This window comes from Megalobrama amblycephala, linkage group LG2 (assembly GCF_018812025.1).
Source record: "Megalobrama amblycephala isolate DHTTF-2021 linkage group LG2, ASM1881202v1, whole genome shotgun sequence".
NCBI classification, from domain to species: domain Eukaryota; kingdom Metazoa; phylum Chordata; class Actinopteri; order Cypriniformes; family Xenocyprididae; genus Megalobrama; species Megalobrama amblycephala.
This window is the reverse complement of record NC_063045.1, coordinates 7,886,973-7,903,480: the sequence shown is the minus strand read 5'-3', so window position 1 is coordinate 7,903,480 and position 16,508 is coordinate 7,886,973. Positions and strand designations below refer to the sequence as shown.

The following is a 16,508-nucleotide window of genomic DNA, read 5'->3' as shown; positions in this document are numbered from 1 at the left end:
AAAAAAATCCATGAAATTAACACAACATTCTGCCCTATTTCTATGGATTTCTTTAAGCGTGCACATAAAAGGACAACATATGTGATCAAATAGATGAAGAAAACACACTGGATAGGCACATTATAAGCACTATAAGGCATTTTTTGTTAACATATAAGAATGTTTAATAAACATATAATTTAACTTGTCTGTTGAGTTCATCTGATTCCAGTGTCTAATGAAAGTATTGGTAAAATAAGCGTAGTTAGAAAGATTCATCAAACATTTTAGGGAGAACTGCAAAATCCTCAAGTTCCTTAATAATTTAACGTATCACACGAAGTTGCATGTCCTAAATTTAGTATTTTGTATAGTGAGAACTGTGTTTTATCTTCATTCAAAACATTGAACTACTTGCCATATAGTTGCCTCCAATACCTTTCAATGCACAGTTGAACTTCAGGACTCTGTGATACATGGCTGTTAACCATGTGCTGCATTCAAAGGAAAAATGTGCGGTTCTTTAAAGAATGTCTTGACTCAAATTTAAAGAACCATTTAAACCAAAAAGGTTCTATATAAGGAGATTATAATTTTTTTTTCTACTGATAAAGTATGTTATGTGGTTCATAAAATTTAATTAAAATTACTTTTGTTTGAATTCATTTTTAATGTTGTTATATATTATTTTTTTCCGCACAGCTTCCCTGTCAAACAAATATATTTACTGAATTATATATATATATAATATATTTACTGAATTATATATATATATATATATACAGTGGGTACGGAAAGTATTCAGACCCCCTTGTTATATTGCAGCCATTTGCTAAAATCATTTAAGTTCATTTTTTCCTAATTAATGTACACACAGCACCCCATATTGACAGAAAAACACAGAATTGTTGACATTTTTGCAGATTTATTAAAAAAGAAAAACTGAAATATCACATGGTCCTAAGTATTCAGACCCTTTGCTCAGTATTTAGTAGAAGCACCCTTTTGATCTAATACAGCCATGAGTCTTTTTGGGAAAGATGCAACAAGTTTTTCACACCTGGATTTGGGGATCCTCTGCCATTCCTCCTTGCAGATCCTCTCCAGTTCTGTCAGGTTGGATGGTAAACGTTGGTGGACAGCCATTTTTAGGTCTCTCCAGAGATGCTCAATTGGGTTTAAGTCAGGGCTCTGGCTGGGGAAACGCATATTTGTGAAGGCCCCGGGCCAGCTGTGTGCCTGTGCATCTGTCCCGAGTGTTCCCTTGGACAGGGAGTAAAACAGCTGGCAGTGGGAGGTTTCTGTTGAGGCAAACAGGTCTACCTGAGCCTCTCCGAACTCTCTCCAGATCAACTGGACCACCTGGGGGTGGAGTCACCGCTCTCCTGGCATCGCAGCTCGTGATAGCTCGTCGGCCACACAGTTGAGCACACCGGGGACGTGAATGGCACGAAGCGACCTCAGATGCTTCTGACTCCAGAGGAGGAGATGGCGGGTGAGTTGTGACATGCAACAGGAGTGTAGACCACCTTGACGGTTGATGTACGCAACGGTTGCAGTGTTGTCTGTACGGACCAGTACATGCTTGCCCCGTAGCCAGGGCCGGTTCTAGACATTTGGAGGCCCTAGGCATAATTTATGTTGGAGGCCCCTGACTCTTCTTCCCTCTTTAATATTGTAATAATTTTACCGTTACTCTCCAAATTAATGTAGAAACAACTTAAAGCAACAGCTTAAAAAAAATGTATCTGTGGCCTGGCCCAAATAAATGTATCCATATATTTCCTACCTTTTAGACAGGTAGGAAATATATAGTAATTGAATAAATTTATCAAACACTTTATGCAGTCTTCTCTGCATAAATTATAAATTAAACATAAGCCTTATTAAAGCAATTGTCTCTGTTGGCTTTGTTCTTTGATGAACATTAATGACAGACATCACAGTAACTGGTTTATTAGGCTGCTGTCACTTTAAGAGCTCCCGCTGATGTGACACGCATCTCATTTTCTCACAACTCTTTAAGTTCATTTAAGACGTTATTTAACTCTTTTAAGACTGCTCTAATGAGGATACTTGACAAAACAGGCATAATTCTGTGTGTTATTGTTTGTTCAAGAGTGAAAGGGAACTTGATATTGCTGCGCATTTCTGTCTTTTCTTTTCTGTGAATCTTGTGTGTCAAATGCAGTGCACGTTATTAAAAAAGTAATTAGTTATAGTTATTAGTTACTTCTCACAAATAGTAAATGAGTTAATAACCGAGTTACATTGTTATAAAAGGAACTAATTACCAGGGAAAGTAACTATTGTTTTTTACTTTAAAAAAAATGCCCCCAATATTGAATATTTAAAATAAATGAAATGGACATGCAATTTCTCTGTACTGTATACGTGTTGGTAGCCATTAAATACGTATTTAGTTTAATATTTATGTTTAAATAGGCCTATTATAATGTTATTTTTAAATTTAATCTATTTGATTATGAAAAGTGAACAGCATGAGAAAGAAGCATCATGCGCAATATATCGGGACACATGGAATGGGTCAGACATGATTTTAAACACTTCATTAAGTTTTGTTTTGTAGAAACCCTTTATTTAAAGTGAATTTCGTTTTGTAAAAATTGTATCTTAATTTTAATCAATGTTTCATCAACCAATTGCCTGGATTTAATAAATAAGAAGCAAATATAGCAGGCAATATTAATAATGACATGGAGGTGCCGGCGCGATCACTGGCGCGTCTTATAAATGAACCGAAACTCAGCGGCTGCTTGCCTCACAGACATGAGAAATATATAGAAAGCTTGAAATGTCTACTTTTAAACGAAATAATTCAAAACGAAAAGAAATAGGCTCTCTGATGATCATCCGAATGAAATGTGCATTCCCTCTCTAAGCGCGTCCACGGAGATGATGAGAGTCAGTAATGTCAACTTCATCTTCGCAGCCGACACTGATTCAGAAAACATTAGTTTATTAATAAACAATTAAAATGTCTCCTTGCTGTTTTTGTCACTTTCATAATCATTACTTTTGCAGGCTTTTTATGGCAAGCTTTATTTAGCATTTTGCTTCGCAACACCCACAGGATGTGTTCGTTTTGGCGAGTCCATCGGACCCACTCTGACTATGGTTAAGATAAACATCGTCACTATTTTTAGTTAATTAATAAATATTGAAATAAATTGTAGATAGGTCATTTGTACATTTTTTTTTTATTTTTTTTTTTATTATTATCATTTTTTTTTTTTTTTTTTTGTCCCTCTGTCTGGGCCCCATCCCGCCAATCGGGCCCTAGGCACGTGCCTAGTTTGCCTTTGCGTTAATCCGGCTCTGCCCGTAGCGGCCATTTGAGGCGGCTCAGAGCAAGGTGTACTGCTAGCAACTCGAGGCAGTTGATGTGCCAATGCAGATCTAGGGTCCCATCCAAACCCCTGACACTGCATGCCCGTTGTACGTGGCACCCCAGCCGGTGGCAGAAGCATCTGTGAATACCAAAGCATGCCGGGACACTTGTTCTAAGGGCACTCCTACCCGGAGAAACAAAGGGTCTGACCATGGACTGAAGGCTTGGCGGCACTCCTGAGTGATTGTCACCCGGAACGTGCCGCGTTGCCATGCCCATCTTGGGACTCGGCTGTGAAGCCAGTGTTGAAGTGGTCTCATATGAAGCAGACCGAGCGTGGTTACTGCCGCTGCGGCCGCCATATGCCCCAGGAGCCTCTGAAAGAATTTCAGTGGGACCACTGTCCTGCCGTTTGAACGTATTCAGGCAGTTCAACACTGACTGAGCACGTTCCTCTGTGAGGCGTGCTATCTGTTCGACCGAATCCAACTCCATACCGAGAAAAGAGATCCTCTGCACAGGGGAGAGTTTGCTCTTTTCCCAGTTGACCGGAAGACCCAACTGGATGAGGTGTCTGAGCACCAAATCCCTGTGTTCGCACAACTGCTCCCGAGAGTGTGCTAGAATGAGCCAGTCGTTGAGACAGTTGAGAATGCGAATGCCCTGTTCTCTCATGGGAACAAGGGCTCCCTCCACGACTTTCGTGAAGACACAAGGAGACAGGGCCAGCCCGAAGGGTAGGACTCTGTACTGATATGCTCATCCTTCGAACGCGAAACGCAGGAATGGCCTGTGTCGCGGAAGAATCGAGACATGAAAGTACGTGTCCTTCAGGTCGATCGCTGCAAACCAATCCTGGGGACGGATGCACTCGAAAATGCGTTTCTGCATGAGCATTTTGAACAGTAGCTTGTGAAGGCGCTGATTCAAAACTCACAGATCCAGGATAGGTCGTAACCCACTGCTCTTCTTGGGTACAATGAAGTAGGGACTGTAGAACCCTGACCTCATATCAGCTGGAGGGACTGGCTCTATCGCGTCCTTCGCCAGTAGGACCACCGGCGTACCTGCAGTGGGGCAGCGAGGTGGAACACAGGGAGGCAGCTTCTCTTTGCGAGGCGGCCCGAAATGGCATCACAGTGTGCTGTGCCTGGTTCACTTGCCTGGTTCCACAGGTGGACAGAGGGAGCAGTCGAGGCTTTGGGTGCCCGCTGCTCACTGCTGTCCGCTGGCGACAGAAGAGGGGGATGAGAGTGGTGAGGTTCTTGCCCTCCCACTGCTGTCTTCGGACCCGGAGATGAAGGAAACTGCTCTTTTATCGAAAATTTGGGGAAAATTTGGCGGAACAGAAACAAAAGAAAACAAAAGATTCTCCAACCGGCCCTCCTCCGGGGGAAGAAGTGGTGCGGTCACCAACTCCCGAAGAGCAGTCCCATCCATCTCCGGGTCGCCCGTTCTAGGGCCTATTGGACTTGGCGCCGCATCGATGGAGGCTGCTGCTGCTGGGCCATGGGAGTGGGGGCAGCCGCAGGGGGGTGCCCTCGGCGACGAGCAGGCTGAGGTGCTGCGGGCGGTGGAAGTGCAGCAGCTGACCACCTCGGCAGGATGTGGCTGATGGCCTCAGACTGCTTCTGTACAGCCAAGAACTGCTGGGTAAAGTTCTCGACCGCGTTGCCGAAGAGGCCGGTCTGGGACACGGGGGAATTAAGAAACCTGACTTTGTCGGTATCCCTCATGTCCATGAGACACAGCCAGAGATGGCGTTCCTGGACCACAAGCGTGGACATCGCACGACCCACTGACCGCACCATGACCTTTGTCGCACGAAGCGCGAGGTCCGTCGCAGCACGAAGTTCTTGGAGAACTTGCGGGTCATGACCACCCTCGTGTTGGTCCTTCAGTGCCTTGGCCTGATGGACCTGCAACAACGCCATAGCGTGTAGGGCAGAGGCGGCTTCCCCACAGGCCTGATAAGCCTTACCGGTAGGATCCGATGAGTACTTATAGGCCCGGGAAGGGAGAGACCCCCTGCCCGGTGGAGTTAGGGCACAGTTGCATAGCAACGGCCCGTTCCACAGGGGGTATGCACTTATAACCATACCAGACGTGAGAATGGCTTTTCAGCTGGAAACTTACACGTTCCTCAATAAAAGGCAAACAAAACGAAACCAAAACAAAAAGAGAGAGATCGACCTCGCTGCAGTGCTGTCCACCTGCACCAAACAAAGAGCAGTCTTCTGAAAAGGGCTGACTCGTTGTTGTCACACACTCGCTCGTAGACACCATGAAAGGTTCAGCTCCGAAGCGAAAAGCTGAAGATGCAACGCACCTGCTGCTCATTATATACCCGCGCTGCGAGGCGAGCAGCTGATGCATATGATTGCATGCCAATGTGCATTGGCTCATTTTAGTTACACTCGTTTTTAGTTACACAAGTAGATTGGCCTCTCTAGCCAGATTCCTATTCGTCGGTTTGTCCGACGTACGTCGAACGTGACCGACTGAATGGGAAATATATATATATAGTTCAGCATGCCATTCATTCCCGCACGCACGCGCGCACCCACCTCGTGTTTGCTGCTGGCTGACAATTTGTGACAACTATTCCCGGGAAAAGACAACATCTGTCTGGCGATGAGAAGCGAAAAAGAAAAAAATCCCTATAGATGAATCCCGTGCATCTCTTTCAGGTATGTATGTTCACAAACGTGAAATTTTTGACTAAGTTTGAGATTATTTATACGTTTAACGCTGCGTTAATAATTTGACCACCAGCAACGCATCTGCCTGATTTGATACTAATGCAATTTATGTCATATTATAATTTCAATTATTTTAATGTGCTATGCCTTGCGTTTTTAACTATGGTAAAGATATCTGTAGGGATACCGGAAGAGGCGCATTCCACGGACAATCCATGAATCCATTATTAGACAGTTTTGGAAGATGCACAATTTATTAAAACCATTTAAAAATCATATACATCATTGCATAATGCAGTCATTCTTAAATCTACACTTACACGGGAGAATACATCAATAAAAGTTTAAACCCTCGCTCTGAGTGTGCATGCTTTGATGTCCACAAATTCTTGTTGAAGAAATTGCAGTGGCTGTAGCATTGCTATCATAAAGAAGTGGCAGATTATTATTATTATTATTATTATTATTTATATAATATTATATTTTTTATTTTGCTGGTTGGCCAAAAACACAAAAACAAGGATTTGATCATGCTGTGTAACAACAACAATCACAAGGCTTTTGGCGCCCTCTGCAGGCATTTGTTATATAATATATATTATGTCTTTTAACATTTCAGGGGAAAAAAGCTTTCAATTACACTAATGTTGAATGGCTATAATTAATGTTTAAAATTGGGGGGGTGGATCATTTTCACAGAGACATCAGTAGCTGTATTAGTATCAGTGATACTGGCCTTCGTTCATAAAAAGATGCAATTAAACAAGTATTTAAAATATACTGTCTTTATTTTGTTTTAATTTGGAGATTAACTGTGAAATTATTACATTATAAAATATATTAAAAACATAAAAGTGTTTTTTTTTAATTGCGATTAATCGCAGAAAAAAAAAAGTGTGATTAATCGATTTAATTTTTTAATCGATTGACAGCTACTAAATACCAATTTATTGCTTGATTGATTACATTGTGCAAAATGTCTTATACAAAAACAATTAATATACCAAGATTCAACAGCAAATAAGCAAATAAAAGTCATGGAGTCGCATAGCACCTGAAGAAAGTCATGTTATAAAATGAAAATAACGGATGAATGAGATATTCAAGAAACTTTTCTTACATTAAGTTTGTGTATTTACGAACAGTCTGCATGGAGAGAATACAAGAATTATTGTACAGGTCCCCAGACAGTTTGTGTCACTGTGCTTTCGTGCACAATAATATACAGCTGTGTCCTCAGTCTGAAAGTTTTGACCTTGTAAGAAAACTGTGTTGCTGGAAGTTTCAGCTGTGAAGCTGATCTTATTCTTCATTGTGTCGCTGGTGCCTGTATCACCAGAACTACAGAACCAGCCAATCCATTCCAGCGCTTTTCCAGTTGCCTGTCGTATCCAGTTGGTACAGCCACCTCCTGATGCTGAATATCCCGTAATCTTGCAGCCGATGGAAAATGATTCCCCAGGTTTTACCACCATTAGAGCAGGCTGATTCAACTCAATGCAATTACCATCTGGGAACATCCATTTAAAAACACTGTCATTGACTGAAATGAGTTACGCACATTGTCACCAAACCTCTCAAAATTATAGACTGATTGTATTTTAAAGGACTAGCAGTTACAAAACACATTAATAAACAGTGTTATGTAGTGTTGATGCTGATACTCACTGAGCACAGTAGATAAAATCATCACCAATAATATAAAGTACATGATTCTGTCTGTAGTCTCTCAGATTTGACCTGTGACTCTCTCCACCTCTTTATTGTGTCTGTATGCCTCCTGTTTACATACGGAAGGAGATTTGCATCAATGCTTTTTAGTGAACAAATTAAATTAAAATGACAAATTAAAATGCCCCTCATTAAAAATGACAACATTTCAATATATTTTGCTTATTATAAATAAGCCATTAAAAGATTAAATGTCATCTGTTTGTTTTTGTTTTTACACCCATTTTATTCAAATGATAATAAAGATGACTAATTATAGAAATGTCATGACTCATCTTTCATTATTCAGCACATGAACAATTTACAGATCTCAACACAGCAATACAGAAATATGATACTTTATAGATATATGTACTTTTAGACACAAAACTGTTAATTAACTGATATTTTACAAATAAATAATTACATATACAAACAAACTGTAATGGATCAGTGGCTGTAATGAGTGCACAATACAAGAGAAACCGAGCGGTAATTTAATAAATCCAAAAGAAACACATAGGAAAACACAGGAGCTACAATATCCTCCTGAAACCCATCAATGGAGTTTTTTTCTCTGTAGAGGACATATTTTAGCAAATTTCTTTGAGTCCATTAGCCACTGTGTTTTAAATCTGGATATTAAGAGCACATTCAGGGCTTTTCAGTGATATCAAATGTTTGGAGGTTTCACCATGACAACTCCCTCTCCTTTGTCATTAAATGACTGACATTTAATTACTAAATTCAGCACTCTTATCAGGCATTTTAGGGAGACATAATAAGTGAATAGGGAAGAAATTATATGTCAATATTTCTATAAAATTTTAGATATTATGATGTTATGATGATAATTGTTGCCAAGTTACTCTCATTATTTATACCTACTTCTTTTTTCATGTTGCCCAAAAATTCAACACATTAATATGCAAATTAGAGGCAATATACATTGTATATGGGAAAACCCATTTTTGGCTATGTTTACACAGATATTGTGTAAAGTAAAATAGTATATCAAATTATTCTAGTCACACACTGTGCAGATGATCAGACACAAACAAGATGATGAAGAGAGAATGCAGTCTTTAATAAATCCAAACAAGATCTTAACACACACGTAACATAGACAATACCCAACCATGAGACACAAACAGAACTGAACTTAAATAGGGAGGGATAACGAGATGATTGATTAGTGCACAGCTGAAACTGAGTGTCTATGATAACAAACTAATGGTGGGAAATAGTGCAGACAGGAAAACAAAGTCCAAACTGAGTGACACTGTGACATTTCTAATATCTTTCATAGTCAAGATTCTTTGTACAAATCTTTGTGCATAGTTTGGTTCAGGTGGAAGTTTGCTGTTAAAGTCCTGAAAACCCTGATTTGAGTTAAACAGAATGCAGGCACTAGTATGCATAAAAAATACTTAACATCTTAAAAATATAGTTGTTAAAACTTAAAAATTTACTTAACATCTTTTCCCAGCATTATTCTCATATCCGTTTTACAGAGGACAAGTTATAGAAAAAATAGCCTGGAACCTAAAAATTGACTGGTATAAAAATTTTAAAAAACATGTTTACATATGGCATATCATAAAATAATAATAAAAAATAGATTTTTTTTTTTTTTCACCATTTGTTTCTTATAATTTACAAAGCATTACTGAAATTTACAAAACTTTTTTTTTTTTTCTATGGGTCTCATGATGATGATCCACGTAAATCAAAAACATTTACAATGAACAAAGGAAAACAAAAGTTTAGTGAGTGATGCTCAAAACAGGGCTGGCTGGGTTGGGTTTTTGTATTGCTTTGCCCTTGAATTCATTCACAGTGACTCTTTAGCACAGTAATAGACAGCAGTGTCTTCAGTCTTGAGGCTGTTCATCTGCAGATACAGTTGACTGCTGGAGTCATCTCTGGACACTGTGAACCTTCCCTGGACTGACTGGGAATAGTAGATCGGAGTACTGGATGTACCAAGAGATGCAACCCATTCCAGTCCTTTACCGTGACCCTGTCTCACCACAGCAGCTGCGTAGCTGCTGAAAGTAAATCCAGAGGCAGTACAGACCAGCCGAAAAGATTCACCAGGCCTTTTTACCACAGCTTGAGACTGAGTGAAGGTCTGACAATGAATATCTGTAGAAGACAGAGGGAAAAAAGACATAAAAGTCTAAATGTAATGATGTAAAAAAATATATATATATATATATATATATATATATATATATATATATTAGAAAGCAAATTAGAACAGGTAATTTATATATATATATATATATATATATATATATGTATATATATATGTGTATATATATATATATATATATATATATATATATATATATAAATTACCTGTTCTAATTTGCTTTCTAAAATTATTTCTACATATATTATTGTTATAATGTTGAAATTAACAAACCTTGTAAAAATAGTAATAGCAGGAGTGAACTGATCATTGTTGTCATTGCTGATTGATTCTCCTCTACAGGATCCACATACAGTCAGTGAACACAGACACACAGAAATATACAGCACGGTTTTGCATAAACTCCTCCTCCAGTCTGTCAATGCTTGTTTGTACCTATGTGTATGAAAAACAGACATTTGTAAATATATATATTATACTTTAAAGCATTATTGAATGGATGGATGGATGGATGGATGGATGAGCTGTGTCTTCAGTCTAAAAAAATTCTTTCCCTGTAGAAACACTGTGTTTTTGGACTTGTCCTGGGTGAAACTGAGTCTTTAATTTTACTGCTACCACCACTAGACATCCCAGCCATTCCAGAGCTTTTCCAGTGGGTTGACGTATCCAGTTAATGCAATAGCTTGATTCTGAAATCCTGCAGGAGATGGAAAATGATTCTTGAGGTTTCACAACCATAGATGGAGGTTGAGTGAGCTCAACACAGTAAACGCTACTTGAAAACAACAATGGAAGAATATGATATTATTAGTTATGCTTCAAAACATTTTTTCATGTTTTTTTTTAATTTTTAATTTAGTGCTTTAAGTAATCCATCAGTGAAGCTCACAGGATGCAGCTGATGCCAGCCGTAGAAGAGCTGATGAGAGGATCATGATTTGGTGATGAAGAATGCTAAACAACAATGCTTTTATCATTAAACTGATTTAATTTAATCATATTTGTCATTAGATTTGGATGACATTTCTATTCACTGAACATATTTTCTTTTCTTTTTTTCCTGCTTACTCAGAAAATTTTGATTAGATTAGATCTGATATTGTACATGCACTTACAACTGGCCTCTAATAGGCAATTCATTGTACTTTGGTTTTAATCTATATTTGAAAGCTGTGGATGTTTACTAAGACTACAAATGAACTTAGTCTGACAGTTTGAGTCTGTATACAGAATGTTCTCATTTTAAAGTCACTGAAGTATTAATTATCATATACTGTATATATTTATACAACAGTTAGTTCCAGTCCTCAGATGCTGTACAGCCCATCAGCACTGGGACTTTTCATTGTTTGAATCACTCCTCTTATCTGTGCATTAGTAATGAAGATTTTCAAAGACACTTTCTGCAAGTTACTTTTTTTTCTTTTTAATTCCACCACACAATCAATAGAAGCAAGCATTAGAAGGACGCAGAAGTTTATGAACGACTCTTTGATTCATTTTTGTGAACAGGATGGAGCATCAAAACATATACCAGATTCCCTTACAAGATTCTGACAGAGAAACTGTGGCAGTTGAAATTAATAACTTCTCAGAGTCAGATAATGGGGGCGTTTCACCTAAAGTCGTCTTTGTGAGGGTGAGATTTAAAGGAAAAGACCACATGTGCTGCTCTGTGTTCAACATCATGTTTTGTAACTGCTTGTGTCTGAGTCTCACTGCTTTGATATGTTCGTTAAAGATAAGTGCAAGCACGTGTTTGGAACAACATGTTAGTCTATTCTCAGATTTACTCAATTAAGTTTTCCTCTATTTTTAAGGCGAGAAGCAAGATGAATGAGGGAGACAGTGTGGAAGCTCAGAAGTACAGCCAGCGTGCATGTAGGACCAACACAGCGGCCGTGATCGTTGCTCTAACCATCTTTTTAGTCTTCATGGGTTCTTGGAGTCTTCCATAAATTATCTGGGCATCCCTCAGCAGTTTCTCATAATTTTGGCACTTCTTTATCCTCTGAAATATCTTTTAACAACATTGAATGGCAAAAATCAAAACCACAAAATTCTTATGATCGTAGGTCAGAAAGCAGTGAATACGACTTTTATCAACCTAAAGGCAACATAAACAGAACTCAGAGAAACTCATACAGTGGAGGGAGATGGAAAGACTGAAGGAAGAAATACAAATGAGGTGCAATTAATCATCTTCAGTTTTATTAAAACATCACAATCATTTTAGTTTGATTAGTGGTATTTCAATTAAAAATGTAGGATCTTTTCAAAAATTATTTTGCAATCAGGGTCACTTAATTTGATTCTGATATCATTTGCTGAGAAGACCTAAAATAACCATTTCTTGATTATACTGTCTTTCATTTATGTTTGAGTATGTTAATAGATAGCTACTTTAACAAAATGTGTTTGAGTAGTTTCGCACATGCTTTATAGTTAAACTAGTCTTATGAAACTATACATGCAAATTCACTTATTTTCTTAGAGGCAATAACCAAACACTGTTGTTTCAATATTAGTATTAACATTATTTAAAGTGATACATGTTGCTCAAATTTACCTTGCTAAGAGATAGATATGACCACACATTTATTTTCCTTTTTTTTATTTAGTAAATGTAGCCTTTTTTCTATTCTGATATCTAAGGCCTTTCAGATTCAGTTTACTTCTAGAGGTATCCTGGAATAAACACTGAATGCCTTAAATTTAGTCACTGTACAGACAATAAATATTTTCTTAAGTCGTGCTGTGCTCAGTAAGTAGAAAAGCTGCTCTCAGAAACATCATGAGAATGGATCAATAAATAAATAATTCAGTGATGACAGTATCAGCAATTATATCTATTTTAGACTGTCTGAAGATTGAGTTCTATTTATAATTCATAAAAAGAGACTTCACTATCATGAAATAATGTGTTATCTAGAGAATCCTTCTACTGAGACTCATATTGTATTTACCATGACTTAAGTACATGTGAGAACAGTGCGCCCTCTTGTAAAATGTGTCAAGAATTCACTCATAACACAATTATCAGAAGACAGGATTATGTCAGTGAACTGAGCTTTGAGTGGAAAGTAGAGAAGACAGAAATATGAATGAAATATTTGCGCATTTAAAAATAATAATCTCTATTTAAACTTTTACTAACAAATTTCAAAGGTTGTACTGTCATTTTTTGATGATTGAATGTAATCTGGAACTGAAACTATTTGTGTTGTGAGTGACAATGTTGTTTTTGAACAAGGCAGTAACTGCTCTGTGTCACTGTGACTCTCTGGCGCAGTAATACACAGCTGTGTCCTCAGTCTGCATATTCTGTCCTTGTAGACTCACTGTATTGCTGGAAGTGTCTCTGCTAACTTGATATCTACTTTTCAGTTTATCACTGTAATATGTGCTACCGCTACCACATATGTATCCAACCCATTCCAGAGCTTTTCCTGCAGCCTGTCGTATGAAGCCAGTGCAGTAGCTGTCAGTCAATGAATATCCAGAGATCTTACAGGACAGAGTCAAAACCTGACCAGGCCTTAAGACCACAGAATCAGTCTGGGTCAGTTCAACACAGTGGACACCTGGAGAAACAAATATGGCCTGACATGTTAGATACATGGAAAAAATTACTATAACCATAAATTCATTTTTATTATGAATTATTTCTGTAAAAACTATGGAGACTTACGAGAGACAGCTGCAAGCAGCAGAAACAACCAGAGAGATGAGGAGACCATGGTTTGAGGAGTGAGAGAGCAAGCTGTTTCTTTTCCTCTTAATACTCAAAGAAAAAGGAGGAAGAGGAATATTTGCATACAGCTCTGCATATGTAACCCAGAGTATCTACATATTTTCAATTTGTATTATGGGCTCTTTTTTTCACATTTCATTCAGAAGACAATGTTGGCAGTAATGATGGATGTACTATAATGTGTATTCTGTTAAGGGTTCTGAAAGGGAGGACCCAGATGAAGAATGAGTGGGGGTGATGTTTATTAAAGCACGGCACAAGAAAGGGTGAGGCAGGAACAGTCCAAACAGAAGAGCCAACAATAAACAATGACAGGACAGCTAATGTTGACTGCTGGAACCAGCTCTGGAAGTCAACAGGTCGAAGAACTACTGAGGAAGTAACTGGGCCAGATAGATCAAATAAAGAACTACACTAATACTGGAACTAGCAAAGTAAAAAATAAAAAGAAACAAAAGAAACAAGACTGCTACCTTGCAGAGAACTAGAGAGAAAAGAAATAAGCAATAAAATCTAAATCAAAAGACAAAATCAAAATTAAGAGAACTAGAGCAAAAAGACTTGAACTAGACAAGTTCACCCCAAAATGAAAATTCTGTCATTAATTACTCAACCTCATGTTGTTCCACAACCATAAGACCTTCGTTCATCTTCAGAACACAAATTAAGATATTTTTGATGAAATCCGATGGCTCAGTGAGGCCTCCATTGCCAGCAAGACAATTGACACTTTCAGATGCCCAGAAAGCTACTAAAGACATATTTAAACAGTTCATGTGACTACAGTGGTTCAACCTTATAGTAATAATGGACTACTTGCACTGAGCCTCGTGATGCACATCCGGTTTGAAATATTACGGCTCAGTTGTTTCCGGTTATATATATTTCCAATGCGCCGTTATCACATAGATAACTAAACCCCTCTTAAAACGAGAGTCCTCGGGATGATTTTAAATTCCAGACATATTCAGAGACAAGAGAAGAGATTCTGATGATTACCGTGTACAGACCTTTCCAAACTCAACGGAACTTTAAATTTTAATCCAACATAAGCTGTGATTCTTTCACCACGGTGTGTCAGCGCTCTACTAGTGATTGTGACGCTGCAGTGTGAGACGTGATAAATAAGATCAGAATGAACATAATATTTTAGTCTCTATTCTGTGCCATTTTTTCTGACAACTATTTATGTAATATTTATGCCAAAAATCCTAATAGTCAAGGTAGTTGCGCTGTCATTGCGTTATTCTTTAAGATTAATTAATAACACCGTTAAAGCAGTTATCACATTCATTCAACTATTTCAAACACTGGAATAAAAGCTTTTTTTTTTTTTGTTTGTCTTGCCATCGTGATAATGCGTTGTCACCCATCGTTACTACACTTACCATAGTAAAACAATGCACTTCCTGTGTTTATCAGTCAAATTCATTTAAATGTAAATTTAACAGGTATGAAATATGATGATTAAGAGAAAAACACTGCTAATGAGAAGACGAGCACTTGACGGCGGAAGGTTAGTGGGGAAATATATTTATTTATTATTCAGAATGGGCATTTGGAAGGGAAATATATTAATAAACATTTCAGCAGGTTGAAGATAATTAATGTTAATGCAGAGAATATGATTAATTGTTTGAAAAACATTTCGCAGCCCTAAAATGTAGTAATAATCTGCATTTTCACAAGAAGCTCTCTGTATATAAGTGCGCTGAACGCTGACCGGAAACGCTCGAGCCGTAATAAGTAGAAAGCGGAAGTAGCTGTGCAAGTAGTCCATTACCTTAAGCAGTTGTAAGGCCCGCCCAATCGGCCCAACAGTGGTTTCCCACAGGATGGGGAAGGTTTCTTGCGCGTTCGGTCTTTTCAGCGTGGCAAAGTAGTTTAATTCCAAACAATGTTTTATCTGACTCCATGTTATTATGACCTCGAATTTAGTTTAGAATGTCAATTGATTATTGGTCATTTGTATAATAATTTAGATCTACATTTGAATATTCTATTTAACTCTTTACTCTTATTGTACTCGTTCATTCGGTTCTCAGTGTCGCACAGGGTCCTCGCACTGGCCATTCATTAATTATGCGGGCCCACGATCACAAACTCGCCAGTCTTGGTCACTAGACAGAGGTAATTGACTATACTGTTTAGAAGGCCGCTTTCATGCTTGCTCTGTCTAAAAGTATTTGTTTAGTCCCCCATAGAACTGTATACACTTGAATTAGAGTAACACTAACTCTAGTCAGAGGTCATAACCACTACTACAGGCAAGCCGACCAATATTACTTCTCTTATAGTAGCTTTGGTTTGGTTATGCCATGGTTTCCCATGTACACTTAGCTAGAGTAACATTACATTAAACAGAGGTAAGGCTCACCCTATTTAGGTTGGTCGATCAACATTTTGTTGTCCTAAATGGAAATTCCCTTTTTAGCCTTTACAGTCTAAGTACACTTGAACTAATGCCAAGCGTTAGTCGGAGCTCTAAAATCACAGTTGGTGTGCCCTATGCTCCACTCAAAACTGGACTAACCTGACACAGATTTGCAGTAACAATGGATACATCGTAATCTACTGAAGTCAATAATTTCAGAGTAAGTCAGAATAAAATCAACTGTGACAATTTATTAGTCAGGTAAATGTATCATGCCAGTTACATAATCAATTGAAAGATGATCAATACAAAACATCAAATGCTCAGAAACAGAGTAAGATACATACCTGACATTATAAAAAATACACATTGCTGAGTGTCCTCAGCAAAGTATGAAATTCAGTAGACACATGTAACAGCCCAATACCTACAAAAAAAGTCTGGGTGTGAAATCTGAAAACCCAACAGTAAGTGAG

The 16,508-nt window shown here is 38.1% G+C and overlaps 2 gene segments (V, D, J or C); both read right to left on the bottom strand.

Annotated features, from left to right (window-relative positions):
• Positions 1-9,577: 9,577 nt before the first annotated feature.
• On the bottom strand, positions 9,578-10,839 carry LOC125262609. The segment is given in 2 exon segments: positions 9,578-9,891; positions 10,794-10,839. Coding segments are annotated over 2 exon segments (360 nt in total).
• A 1,827-nt stretch (positions 10,840-12,666) lies between these two features.
• On the bottom strand, positions 12,667-13,655 carry LOC125263408. The segment is given in 2 exon segments: positions 12,667-13,488; positions 13,596-13,655. Coding segments are annotated over 2 exon segments (363 nt in total).
• Between the last annotated feature and the right edge of the window lie 2,853 nt (positions 13,656-16,508).